This window comes from Schistocerca gregaria, chromosome 4 (genome assembly GCF_023897955.1).
Source record: "Schistocerca gregaria isolate iqSchGreg1 chromosome 4, iqSchGreg1.2, whole genome shotgun sequence".
Classification (NCBI taxonomy): domain Eukaryota; kingdom Metazoa; phylum Arthropoda; class Insecta; order Orthoptera; family Acrididae; genus Schistocerca; species Schistocerca gregaria.
The window spans coordinates 149702517-149717381 of record NC_064923.1 but is presented as its reverse complement, the minus strand read 5'-3'; the positions used below and the strand labels follow the sequence as shown (position 1 = coordinate 149717381).

Below are 14865 nucleotides of genomic sequence, written 5' to 3'. Positions count from 1 at the left end.
AAAATCTTAATTCCGAGACTCGAACAATCGAGGCTCTTCTGCACCACCCCTTTGAAGTTTCTGGCGCGAAAGCAGAAACTGATGGGAAGTTAATAGCAATAATCACAATGTGAAAGGCCCCAGCTGGAGATTTTCCACTATGAAACAGCTTGATGCATTTGGAACTTTGTAAGTTCTGAACTGAGTGAGCAAACAGTAAGTTGAAGTTTCCATCTTTAGGCCAACTTGTTCTAGAGCCAGAATCAAGTCCATTGCGTTTTCGTATTACCTCTCGTGCATGTTCTGCCAAGTTTACGGAACCTCACACACACACACACACACACACACACACACACACACACACACACACACACCGTGTGGGCCTCTAACAAGGGCCACACTGCAGAGGTTTCCAGGATGAATGATTCACCATTACGTACAGCAGTTACGAGTGCGTGCGAGTTGTGGACTTTTACCACACACAAACCGAGTCATAGGGAAGCAGGACGGCACAGCGAACATTTTGGATGACATCATGCGTGAGTGAATCGTTAAGATTAGATAGCGTCTGAAGTATGCGCGTGGTGTAGTTTGAGTTGTGTGAAGGCTGAAGAGTGATTTCAGAGCTCTGACGGTGTGTGTCAACTTCCAGAAGTGTTAATTTAGACTATTTATAAAATCATACCGACGAAAAGTGTTCACTATGCGATGTTAATTTCCTTGTGTGCTGCCCCAAAACCGATAATGCTCACCGTTTCTGTGTTCACGGCTTGCTATACAGGTTCATTGTTTGATACCTCGGGTTGATTGTTTCTGTAATTTATCGGAATAATGGCATGGCGGCTGCTGAAGGTTTACTGTAGTCAGACTAAATAGCAACCGAACTCAGGCAAATTAATATTAGCTTTTGTTGATTCTCAGTCTGGGAGACCCACCTCAACTTTTTTCACCCCTGTACATGTTGAAGTTAGTACCCAGCATTAAGAAAACTACGGTTCATGAACACTTATCAAATATGACTATTCAGTATCATTCAACGCGTACTTATAAACTCGTTTTGAAGGCAGTAGAGTTAAAATACAGGGAGCGGAGAGCAATTTACAATTTGTCAGAATCCAGATGGCAGTTTAAAGAGTAAAGGGACATTGAAGGGAGGCAGTGGTTGAAAAGGGAGTGCGACAACGTTGTCAACTATACCCGATGTTATTCAATCTGTAGACTTAACAAGCAGTAAAGGAAAACAAGGAGAAGAAATGCAAACTTTGAGGTTTGCCAATGACATTGTAATTCTGCCAGAGACAGCAAATGACTCCGAAGAGCAGTTGAAGCGAAATGGCAGTGCCTTGATAGGAGCACATAAAATGATAAACAAAAGAAAGCATGGGTAATGGAATGTAGTCAAATCAGGTGATGCTGAGGGAAGCAGATTAGGAGATGAAACAAGGAGTAGTGGACGAGTTTTGCTATTTAGTCAGTAAAGTAACTGATGCGGTGACATATAATGTAGACTGGCAATGGCAAGAAAAGCATTTCTGAAGAAGAGAAATTTGCTATCACCTAATAGAGATCTAAGACTCAGGAAAGCCTTTTTCTGAAGGTATTTATCTTGAGTGTAACTATGTATAGGAGTGAAATTTTGATGGTAAACAGGTTAGACGAAAGGAGAGTAGAAGCTTTCGAAATGTCGTGCTAAGAAAATGCACAAGATTAAATGGCTCGAACCATAATTTATGATGAAGTAATGAACCGAATTAGGGAGGCAAGAAATTTTTGGTACAACTAGACCAAAAAAAGGGATAGGTTGATTGAACATTTTCTGAGACAGTAAGTCATTAATTTAGTGCTGCATTTAGTATTGGAGGGAAGTGATGGAGGTAGAACTCGTAGAGGGAAACCAAGAGATGAATACAGTAAGCAGATTCAAAAGGATGTAGGGTGCAGAAGTTATGCGGAGATTAAGTGCTCGTACAGGATAGAGCAGCACGGACAGCTGCATCTAAACAGTCTTCGGACTGAAGACCACAACAAGTAAAACTGCGCACTAGGAAGCAACAGGACCGCATCAATTACATTACTCTGTAAGTACAGCATATATGGAGAGTACAAGGAACAATTTAGACTTCAGGCACAGCCGTTGCATAATCTCAAATCTCATTTCATCTGTACCTTTAATTGCTCTGAACAACTACATCCTAAACGCTGCAACAATTCTCATTTTATTTTTATTTGAAACAGTTCTATTTCTGATTTACACGGAAAACAATTTTGTTCGCTAGCAAACGATTTCCAACTACGTAAGGAAGTGCTTTTCTTCCAAGCAGAAACAAAATGCATGCTACACATCAGTTTTAACACAAGTTACCTACCTCATGCATTTTTGTAGCGTCGGTGAGGGACAAGCGGACAAATCTCAAGCTTGCAAACGGAGCTGACTTATCTCTGAAGATGTTTCCACTGGACGGTACGGTGCACCTAATGTATTCGGTATCCGCCTCGCACCAGGGACAACCGAAACAGATTGTCCCCTGCGACCAGGTAAGCTTCATATAGCCACTGCCCTGCTGACGCCTCTGACGTAGCTGAGTTATACAACGGAATTTAGATGATGCGCGTTAATCACTCGTTAGCAAATGAAACGTGAGAAGACATAAGCGCATAAACACCTAGCGCGCCAAGCTGAGTTGATAAACACTGGTCACATCGCCATCTCGTGGACGTCCACAGCGATCTGTTCAGTAATCACGTGAGACCCGAGTGCCAGAGGGTGTACACAGATGTACTCAGAACAAAGGATGGTCAGTGTTTCGCTGATTTCCGTGATGACGAGGTGAAGCTGCTGTGTCCTAAAACAATCCAACAAAGCCCCAAACATACTCAACATTCACTCAAAACAGTTTATACAACAGTATGAAGGAACGACAAGCTACGGGTTTAACGTCACGCCGACGACGTCATTAGAGACGAACCACAAATTTGGATTGAGAAAGGATGGAGAAGGAAATTGGCCATGTTCTTTCGAAAGGAAGCACCCTGGTATTTACCGTAATCGATTTAATCTACCCGAAAGTTTAAGGTCAGTACAAACTCTCCCGCAGAGTGAAAATCCATTCCGGATCAGTAAGGCGACTGTACGGAGCTGTACTGGAGGCTTTCCGGAAGCGAAGAAACACAGCATCAACCTAGACTATGCTATTTACAGCCTTCTAGATCGTGAATAAGTCGCTAGCACAGTGAAGTGGTTCGTTCTCTCTCTCTCTCTCTCTCTCTCTCTCTCTCTCTCTCTCTCTCTCTCTCTCTCCACACACACACACACACACACACACACACACACACACACACACACACACACCACCTCCCGAACAATTTCGTCGTCAGCACACTGTGCGAGCCTTAGTTGCACGTAGGGACACGAAGAGTTCCCATGTGAACATAATTTACTATTAAGATTAACCGCCTGTGCGTGGCGGTTTTTACCAGGAAGCCCTGAAAGTCGAGTGGCTACCGTTCAAACCCCGTAATCGCTGGGTCGCTGGATCGAGTCCCGCTCGTCAGTTTTTTTTAAATTTCTAACACAGCCATTTTCTTTACTATTTATATTACATTTGATGTAATGGGAAAAATACGTGTAATCGGATGAACTTTTATTAAATTTACAATGTTATTTGGCAGTCTACAAATTCTTATTATCACAAATAATGTAATATTCATAACTACCGACTAGTAAAGGGCCAAACGTATAAAGTGATACTGAAAATGTATGCTTGTCCGTGATTTGAAAAATCCCTTATACCTGGATGGAGCCCGAAACGACTTGTTACCTCCAACTTTTGACCGGCACAGACGGCTTTCGAAAGATGTACAATTAATCGTCGCTTTCGACATTACGATTACAAGTTGCGGGATGATATTTTTCGTAAAAATATGAAAAACAAAGTTAAACGGTACCAGCTGCATTGAATAAATGCTATGTTTCCGCACACGCAAGGTCTTTTGAGGTTTTCCGTGGAAAAGCAAACCTCGTTAACGTTTTCAAAAACACCCTCTTTCAGCCGATAATTTGGAAGCAAACCATGCATAACGCAGCATTTCCTTAAATATCGGCGCTGATCATTGGTCATGCAGTATACAGTTTATTTTAATAGCGTCTTCACGAGAAGCAATTTCTCGTTCTCTTTCGATTAAACACGAACAATTTTGAAGAAACTGACAGGCATAAATTTTCAGTATCACTTTATGCGTTTGGTCGTTTACTAGTCGATAGTAAAATTATTTGTGATACAAATTTGTAGACTGCCAAATAACATTGTAAATTTAATAAAAGTTCATCCGCTTACACGTACTTTTCCCATTACATCAATTCTAATATAAATAGTAAAGAAAATGACTGTTAGAAATAAAAAAAGGAAACTGACTAGCGGGACTCGATCCAGCCACCCAGCGATTACGGGGCTTGAACGCTAACCACACTGCTCCCGGCGCTTCCCGGTAAAAATGGCCACGCACAGGTAAATGCATTTGACGACCGAAATTATCTTGCGATTTTCTCAATAACGCTTGAGAAGTACGCGCTATTGCTTACATATTTTGTTTTCCTAATGGAGTACTACGAGTGTACGAAGTTTGCAGTAAATCCGCGTTCCACACGCCGTGGCCTCCCGTTAGCGCGTCAACGTCAATGTTGTTTTATGTAATTAATAACGTTGTGTTTCAGTGAATAGTACAGATTAATACATTTCTGAATAGGTCTTTAGGAGAGGAAATGAATTACCGAATAAAAAATACAGGGTGACATTAAAAAAAAAGGTATGCCGCTGCTCAGGTCTTTGTAAAAAACAAAGCTACAACGAAGGCAATCAAGCTGACTGATGTCCCCCTAACGGCTACAGAACATTTACTTGAAACATTTTGTAATTTGCATCTGGACAAACAGTTATTTAGGATGGTCAAGATAAATGTCGCACCCTATATATGCGCGCAGGATACATAATGAGCCACCGTGTATTTTATACAGCGTACATAAAAAATAACGCCACTTTTGCGAGCTGAAGAAAGAACGTGCTCCATTCGTTTTTGGTCCAGAAGTCGCCACGTGTAAATTTATATGCTGTCTACATGACGATCAGAAACCAATATCATAAGCCTCTGCATATAACTTATTTTCGTGTCTTCTGGTGGCAATGACCCAGACTGTTGATACCAGTGTGGGGTCACCGTTATGTGCTTAAGGCCGCCGCAGATTATCACAGGGCCACTAAATTTGCAAAGGCTGGTGACACGTGACGAGGTCATCAGGAGGAATGCTAAGTCGTCTCTACTGCGGAATAGTGATCGGCGCTAGGATTTTCGACTACGATGTTATAAATGTGTCGCAATAGTTGAAAAAAATCTTTCGAGCTTCGTCACAGACGCAAACATGCGGTTGTACCGACCGATTTCCCTATTCTCAGGTTTCTTATTAATTTCAAACATTTTATTTATATGTATTTAAAGCTTCAGGACAGTATACAGGTCATAACCCTAACCCTACTCGACAACTAACTCAAGTTACAAATGCGGGTTACTTAGTTGCGTACTTCGTATCTGCCGTGCTGTGGAACGAAACGACTCATTTGTCAACTGGCGAACTATCGGGCATGCATGCGGCACTGGATACTCACGTACCTTCTGCCGGACAGCCACAATGGAGAAGGCAGCATCGTCATTTGAGTGAATAAGTGAATTAATTTTCGGTAGGCTGAACAGGACTAAATACCAACGTCACCAGTCTTTTTCCCTTAACGTTCGAAGCCTGAAGCTTTCCAGGAGAAGAATGGACTGGAAATTTGGACTTTGCGACATCTCCTGAGACAAATCAGGTAAAAACAGAGGAGGAGGGAAAGGTAAGGAATTGCAGTGAGACAGAGATTCACCGGTCTGAGGCAGCCGCTATTGGAGAAATATTCACGTCGCTGATGATGTGAAGACAAAATATTAAATAAATTGGAAAGTGATTCGTGAATGTTTTCAGGTGTTTCGATAACATTGTTACACTAACGAAATGGCGAAACTATCTTTGCTGAAATATGCATAAGCAAATAATGATTATAATTACATAAGAAAAATAGCCTCTGCACGAAAGAAGAGTGTCATACTCTTGACAATGTATAGCTTTATCTGTGTTGACTATGTAAAAACATCTTTGTGACTGTTTTTGTTTAACAAGTGAGTTTCTATTTAAGTGGGATATAAGAAAATCGCGAGTAAAAGTTTATTTTACAAATTTCATCATTAACTCTACAGACGATCGATCATTAATTACAAAGTTGTACCTGTTTGTATGTTACAGTAAAGACAATAAAATAATGCAGCACTTCAGATGTCTGAAACATCAGAAACAAAGGACATAATACACGGAAATTTCACTTGAATATGGGAATAATTTCCCGAAACGCACCTTCAAGAGAAATAAAAAGTAAATCATGACTGGCAACAAGAATGTTATTGTATAAAAACTATTTTCATAAGCTGTTTGATTTGTTTTATATCCCCTGAAGGTATCGTCCGATGCCACTGTCTTTGTCCTGCCGTGAAAATGATTGGCCCAGCCAGCAATGAGGAGCTTATAGTTTAATGGGGATCCTAATTTTACATGTGAGTATCATTATTGAAGACAAACGAAGCTATTCTACTAGCAACTAAAGTGCGAATCCAGGAACTTTTGAGTTTTAGTTTGACAATCTCCCAGCGAGTGAATGAGCTAAAAGTTTTTTGAAGGGGTGACAACTTTGTAGCTTTCATCACATAAATATTTCCAATTTTCGTGAAAGCTGTAAGTTACTTTTTACACAACTTCCTACTGTTGATACGGCGGCTTATCTGTATCGATTATTCTTTCCCAAGACCAGCTACAGATTTTTCGTGCATAAAATCTGAAACAATGTGTGAGCAGCAGAAGGCTCTTATTCGCGTAAGCACTACCGACCTCGCCGTCTCGTTCGGTATCGGATCACTGCGGCACTGGTGTCCGAGACCCTGCATATTCTTGACCGTCCGTTACTGATTACGGGGGTCACGGCTTCTGTCTCGGACCTTTGACAACATGCGATAGCTACAGACGACGCTTCTCACCGAGTTCTGCTTCGTTTTCAGGATACAAATTACAGATCTCTTCCTACACGCGTCAATGAAGTTCATATTCCACAGCCGCTGGCAGTGGTGCAGTACTATTCTTACAAAGAATATATATATATATATATATACTGAAAAAGCTTAATATGGGGAGGAGGGGCTACAGAGAAAGATTTCTACCGTCTGTATAGTCCGGAGTAGCAAAAACTATGTTCGCTCCAAATTGCTGAATAGCTTAGACTACACGTATCAAAATTGTTTTCCCTAGAATCGAAATAGTTTACCTTCCTTTTCAGAGTTACATACTTCTTCACTAACGGATCACAGATGTTAAGAACCAAAGACAGCATTGTATAATCATTTTATCTGTGATCGAAAGCCTTCTGTGAGAAAGTGCTTTTAGCTCCTAGTTTATGAAGAAAAAATCATTTAAATTTCGGATTCGTTTAAACATATTCTTAACGTCGAGATACAAATTTAGCATATCAGCTTCTTCGAGAATGTGAATCGGCATGGCACAGCCAGCAAACTGCAATCATTTACAGAATTTTAAACTCGTAAACTTCCCAACATGAAGGCAGTTTCTTTCTTACTCCCGGGCCACAGCACATACCAGTAGAAGTACCGTTCTTATGATGGAGCTCTAATAGAACCTCAAAAGGAACACAGCCAACAGCCAGCGCTTGGGAACAAGTGCTTTAATAAATTACCAGAGGACCAATTGAGCGGTAACTGAATGTTCCAAGCTAGTTGCCAATGAATGACCAGAAATGAAACCTAACAACTGTATGCTGTAGATTGCCCAAGAGCAACTAGTATACTTACGGCTGATGAGAACGAGGTACAGTCGAGGATCCAGAGGAAAGTGTCACGTTCTTAGTTTTTCCATTCTATTGTTAAAGCTTATCAAAATTTCATTTTCGAGACAATTTCCATGACGAACCGCTATTAGGCCGTTCAGTGATCTCAGAACATTTGATCAAAGCCGTGAACGGAAAGACTATTGATGACCGGCGATCCACATTTTCAATTTTAGCATTGCGATTTCCGAATGTACGTACAACAACTTCGTGCAAAATTATCTCTGGAAAGTTGCAATTTCGCACATTCCGCCCACGTTAGTTTCCCAGGTTGCTTACTGAGAAACCAAAAAAATGGGAAAAAAGGGGTGTGCTCTAGTTTTTTGAACCGGTATCAAAGGTGACCAGTTTGTTGAGAACACTGTCACAATTGACGAGACGTGGGATTCTTACACGATCCCAAGTCTGTCAGTCAATGGAATGACACAGCACGACAACAACAACAAAAGTCGACCTGAAGTCTTGTTAGTAGAGTTTATGCTTCAAGGGACAACAAACAACCAGTTTGCTGTGCTACCCTGACTGAACTTCGACGTGCAATACAGAATAAACGACGTGACCTACTGACGTCTGGAATTTTGTTGCTGCATGACAATGCCAGACCCCATTTTGCCATTCAGAACCATCCTACAGCCGACGCTTGTTGTCGAATGATTTTCGCTAGTTCCGCTATCTGAACGAGTTTCACGGCGGCAAGCGCTTTAAAACAGATGAGGTGAAAGAAGCACTTAGACTTTTTACCTCACGGATGGCGGACGTTTAAGACTGAGTGATACAAAATCTTGTAGAACACTATGATAAATGTTTAAAAAATAAGGGAACTATGTAGAAAAATTTAGGAACATGTTTTCAGTCCAGAGACTGGTATGATGCAGCTGTCCATGCTACTCTATCCTGTGCAAGCCTCTTCATCTCCGAGTAACTACTGCAACCTACGTCCTTCTGAATCTGTTTAGTGCATTCATCTCTTGGTTTTCCTCTACGATTTTTATCCTCCATGCTGCCCTACAATACTAAATTGGTGACCCCTTGATGCCTCAGATGTCCTACCAAGCGATCCTTCCTTCTAGTCAAGTCGTGCCACAAGTTTCTCTTCTCTCCAATTCTATTCAGTATCTCCTCATTAGTTATGTGATCTACCCATCTAATCTTCATCATTGTTCTGTAGCACCACATTTCGAAAGCTTCCATTCTCTTCTCGTCTAAACTAGTTATCGTCCATGTTTCACTTCCATACAAGGCAACACTCCATGCAAAGACTTCCTGACAAATCTATACTCGATGTTAACAAATTTCTCCTCTTAAGAATTAGCAACATACAAGCAATTAAATAAAAACTGCTTTCGAGAAGTCTGTGACTGGTTATTTGTTACTAGCTGTTGCCCGCGGCTACACTCAGCTGAGTTAGTTTTGTTGTGAGTGGCGGTGAGTAAATGAGCTACTGTACACGCAATAAAGGAGCTGCCTTCACATATTTGTCTCTTTGCACCCACCCTCCTCCCTTCCCAAACTGTCCCAACGCACAATGCGTCCGCAAGCACAGTATCACTGCCAAGCTTTGCGTACAGAAAGGCACGCACAGGAGCGCACATCTGTGCACAGTGCTATTGCGATAGTGTGTAAGTATGGATTACACACACTGAACATTGTATAACTACTGTATTCATACTTTGAATCTTATGTAGCACGCATCAACCAATAAAAGCATTTTCACAAATGTGAACTTCAAAACTCAAAGAGCAAAAATCTTTCCCTACTTCGCGAGATATTCTTCAAATCAATACGTAGCTCGTACTACACACTCTGTAGATAAGTTCTTCCTCAGAGTTCAACCTATCTCCATACCACATTTCGTCGAAAGCCATTCAGCGGATTAGTAATAATAAATATAAACGTCATGCATGATGCGCAGTTTTTCACACATCTCAGTGTTTGTGACGTCATACAGTATATCCTAAACGGTCTTACAATCATAATTTTGCGGATACATTCAGTGGTATGCGTGAACACTGTCTGCAAAAGGTGTCGCGGATATGGTTAGTAGTAAGGAAGTAACAAATTAAAATGTCGTAACTGCTGCGAAAGTTAACAGCGAACACGTAGCAATCAATTTTTCATCATTTTGTGGTGGGTGTCGGCGATAAAAAGTTTGCTAAAGGTGGGGAATTGTGTGTAAAGTTTCTCTCCAAGTCACTAAGTGCTCCCGTTCTCTAATACTGGATTAATTAAATCTGGGCAATCACGCGTCATGGCCCACACTTTCTCACCCCCACCCCAATCCTTTTGATAATGGCATTGAAACACAGGATGACACGTAAATCTGAAATACTAAACACCTTTTTCCAAAGCTGTTTCACAGGAGGAGGACCGCACTGCAGTTCCTTCTCTAAATCCTCGCCCAAACGAAAAAATGGCTGACACCGAAATTAGTGTCCAAGGAATAGAAAAGCAACTGAAATCACTCAACAGAGGAAAGTCCACTGGACCTGACGGGATACCAATTCGATTCTACACAGATTACGCGAAAGAACTTGCCGCTGCCGCCGCCCCCTTTCTAGCAGCCGTGTACCGCATGTCTCTAGAGCAGGGGTTCCCAACAAAATTTTCTCGAGGACACCCTCCCCCCCTTTGGTACCTTGTCATATTACAATATCAAGTACCTAAAAAAGCCAAATTAATTTTATACGTTTTCTATTTTTGGTTCTTAGAAAAAGCATTGACGTATTCATTATTGAAAAAATATTGAGCTTAAAACTGCTCATACAGGATATGGCCAAAACAAAATATCTGTTATCATACGAAATATATTTAATATATATTTTTATTCTAATAGCACCTTGCGGACCCCTATGGCATAGCTCGCGGCCCCCTGGGAGTCCGCGGTCCACCTGTTGGGAACCACTGCCTAGAGGAACGGAAGGTTCCAAATGATTGGGAAAGAGCACAGGTAGACCCAGTTTTCAAGAAGGGTCGTCGAGCAGGTGCGCAGAACTATAGGCCTATATCTCTGACATCGATCTGTTGTAGAATTTTAGAATATGTTTTTGCTCGCGTATCATGTCATTTCTGGAAACCCAGAATCTTCTCTGTAGGAATCAACATGGATTCCGGAAACAGCGATCGTGTGAGACCTAACTCGCTTTATTTGTTCGTGAGATCCAGAAAATATTAGATACAGGCTCCCATCTAGATGCTATTTTCCTTGACTTCCGGGAGGCGTTCGATACAGTTCCGCACTGTCGCCTGATAAAGTAAGAGCCTACGGAATATCAGACCAGCTGTATGGCTGGATTGAAGAGTTTTTATCAAACAGAACGCAGCATGTTGTTCTCAATGGAGAGACATCTACAGACAAAGTAACCTCTGGCTTGCCACAGGGGAGTGTTATGGGACCATTGTTTTTCACAATATATATAAATGACCTAGTAGATAGTGTCGGAAGTTCCATGCAGCTTTTCGCGGATTATGCTGTAGTACACAGAGAAGTTGCAACATTAGAAAATTGCAGCGAAATGCAGGAAGATCTTCAGCGGATAGGCACTTGGTGCAGGGAGTGGCAACTGACCCTTAACATAGACAAATGTAATGTACTGCGAATACATAGAAGGATCCTTTATTGTATGATTATGAGATAGCGGAACAAACACTGGTAGCAGTTACTTTTGTAAAATATCTGGGAATATGCGTGCGGAACTATTTGAAGTGGAATGATCATATAAAATTAACTGTTGATAAGGCGGGTGCCAGGTTGAGTTCAGTGGGAAATTCCTTACAAAGTAGTCCATCAACAAAGGAGGTAGCTTACAAAACTCTCGATCGACCTATACTTGAGTATTGCTCATCAGTGTTGGATCCGTACCAGGACGAGTTGACGGAGGAGGTACAGAAGATCCAAAGAAGAGCGGCGCGTTTCGTCACAGGGTTATTTGGTAAGCGTGATAGCGTTACGGAGATTTTTAGCAAACTCGAACTCTGCAAGGGAGGCGCTCTGCATCGCGGTGTAGCTTGCTGCCCAGGTTTCGAGAGGGTGCGTTTTTGGATAAGGTATCGAGTATATTGCTTCCCGCTGGTTATACCTCCGAGGAGATCACGAATGTAAAATTAGAGAGGTTCGAGCGCGCACGGAGGCTTTCCGGCAGTCTTTCACCCAGCGAACCATACGCGACTGGAATAGGAAAAGGAGGTAATGACAGCAGCACGTGAAGTGCCCTCCGCAACACACCGTTGGGTGGCTTGCGGAGTATTAATGTAGATGTAGATAAGTGGTTCTTTTAGAGGTTACTTACCGAATGAACCTCGTAATTTTTTAAAGGAACTGCATATCGTTTAGTATCTCAGTTTATCTTCTTGTGTTAGTGGCTCGATATGTACCACTTCAGATAGCCCCTCGTAGTCGAGCAGCAGTAAGCCGAGCTTCTATTCTGTAACAGTTCTTTATCTCTGTTCCGCCACGGGGTTTCACCCTCGACCTTCTGCTATTATATCGCTACGATTTAACAGCAACCAGTACACAAACAACTGTTGATTTACAAAAATGGTTCAAATGGCTCTGAGCACTATGGGACTCAACCTCTGAAGTCATCAGTTCCCTAGTACTTAGAACTACTTAAACCTAACCAACCTAAGGACATCACACACATCCATGCCTGTGGCAGGATTCGAACCTGCGACCGTACCGGTCACGCGGTTCCAGACTGTAGCGTTTAGAACCGCTCGGCCACCCCGACCGGCTGTTGATTTACAAGACGTTATGACAGTTCACCGACTTCCGAACCTTTCGCACGGTAGCTCGTGCACAGTGTATGCAGATGCAGATGAGCTGAAACTAACGGCTTGACAGTAAAATTTATGCCTCCTTTCACCCGAGAGTCGCAGAACTTCGTCTTCGGCTCACCGTAAACGATGTTCGGCTTGTAATCGCAGCTGCTATCTTTACACGAATAAAAATTGGAGCCTTTACACGGTAGGCAGTGAGTCATTCCATCGCAGTTTCGATACAGCAGCCATTTTCAGACCAACATCTCGAGTTTTTTTGTCCACTGTTCACGATTCGTATCGAAAATAGTTTATGCTCTTAGCTCCTGTTGTCTGACAATGGAGAAAACTGACTACATTCGAAGAGGAGACTTTCACTGCGGAAATGCCAAGTTGACCAATACTGCGAAAACAAATGAAAAAAGGCTAAAGCTTGGAATTTCGTGCGGCCCAGTGGCCATGTGCAAGTTTTCTGTTGGACGCTTCTTCGATGACTGAGGCGTGTAATCTACCCTAGCTATCCAGTTTAACGTCTAATCTGGACCACGAGTCGTCCCTGGCGCCTTCTCAAGTCTTAGAGAGGTGAAAGGTACATAAAGGTACATTGAAAATTTTCGTAGTCCGAACAGGAGTGTGCTCCCTGCCGCCGTTGGATAAGCAGCTGCAGCAGCAAGTCGTATAACCCTAGCTTCTTATTTGTTACATAGTTTAATTTCTTTGCGTGTTTTTGGGTACTTGCATTGTTTAATTCATATATTTCGGGCGTATTATAGTATTTGACAGTTGTAGCATCGCGCTTTAGTGTTTACTTCGTAGATTCTTATTTAAATTGCGTGTGAGTTTCGTATAGGAGGTGCAGTTTCGAGTTTTAGTTACTGTAATCGTAAATTCAGCAGATTGTAGCGCAGTCGTTAGGCATTTGTACAGGTTAGTTGATACATTCTTTGCGTGTTCCGCTTGCGTTATCTAGGCACCGACTCGTGTTTCAGTAACTGTTGTTAAACATCGATTAGAATGGACAGGGACTGCGATTGCTGTGTTCGGATGAGGGCTGACTTGGCATCCCTTCGCTCACAGCTGCAATCGGCGCTGACTTCGGTCGCGCAGCTTGAGGCTGTTGCCAATGGGCACCACTGTGGGGAGCCGGACTCGGGTATCACGGGGATGTCAACCTCATCCCGTCTGTCCCCAGATCGGTCTGCCGCTGTGGTTGCCCCGGTTGCTGCCCGCAGTGGAGCTGAGCCCTCGCCTGTGGTTGATTGGGAGGTCGTTCCAAGGCGTGGCAGGCAGCGAAAGGCGTCCCCGGAAGCTGACCAGAAAGCCTCCCCGGTGCGTCTGACAAACCGGTTTCAGGCACTGTCTCTGGCTGAGCCAGATGCAGCTGCCTGCCCTGTTTCAGAGGATCATTCTCAGCCTTCAAGGTCCGGGCAATCGCAGAGGTTGGGCTTACTGGTAGTTGGGAGCTCCAATGTTAGGCGCGTAATGGGGCCCCTTAGGGATATGGCGGCTAAGGAGGGGAAGAAATCCAGTGTGCACTCCGTGTGCATTCCGGGAGGAGTCATTCCTGATGTGGAAAGGGTCCTTCCGGATGCCATGAAGAGCACAGGGTGCAGCCAGCTGCAGGTGGTGGCACATGTCGGCACTAATGACGTGTGTCGCTTTGGATCTGAGGAAATTCTCTCTGGATTCCAGCGGCTATCTGATTTGGTGAAGGCTGCCGGTCTTGCTTATGAGATGAAGGCAGAGCTCACCATCTGCAGCATCGTTGACAGAACCGACTGCGGACCTTTGGTGCAGAGCCGGGTGGAGGGTCTGAATCAGAGGCTCAGACGGTTTTGCGACCGTATTGGCTGCAGATTCCTTGACTTGCGCCATAGGGTGGTGGGGTTTCGGGTTCCGCTGAATAGGTCAGGAGTTCACTACACTCAGCTGGCGGCTACACGGGTAGCGGAGGCTGTGTGGCGTGGACTGAGCGGTTTTTTAGGTTAGAAGGCCTCGGGAAAGTGCGGGATGGGCTGCAATGTCAAAGGGTGCTTGGCAATTACAGGACGTGCTTGGATCAAGGAACAGTCGGAATTATAGTTGTAAACTGTTGTAGTTGCGCTGGAAAAGTCCCTGAGCTTCAAGCGCTAATAGAAAGCACAGAAGCGGATATCGTTATAGG

General features: G+C 43.1%; 1 protein-coding gene across 4 annotated transcripts in view; it reads right to left on the bottom strand.

Annotated features, from left to right (window-relative positions):
* LOC126365957 (hexokinase type 2) overlaps positions 1-14865 on the bottom strand; it is a 397654-nt gene that overhangs the window by 297836 nt on the left and 84953 nt on the right. The window contains exon 1 of one of the 4 annotated variants that reach the window (XM_050008747.1): positions 2346-2817. The exons of 2 other annotated variants lie outside the window; for them this stretch is intronic. In XM_050008747.1, coding sequence (XP_049864704.1) covers positions 2346-2525 — 180 coding nt within the window. In that variant the 5' untranslated portion in view covers positions 2526-2817. Of the gene's footprint in view, positions 1-2345; positions 2818-14865 lie in introns of those variants that run through there. One more of the 4 variants, XM_050008748.1, reaches the window with a different exon arrangement.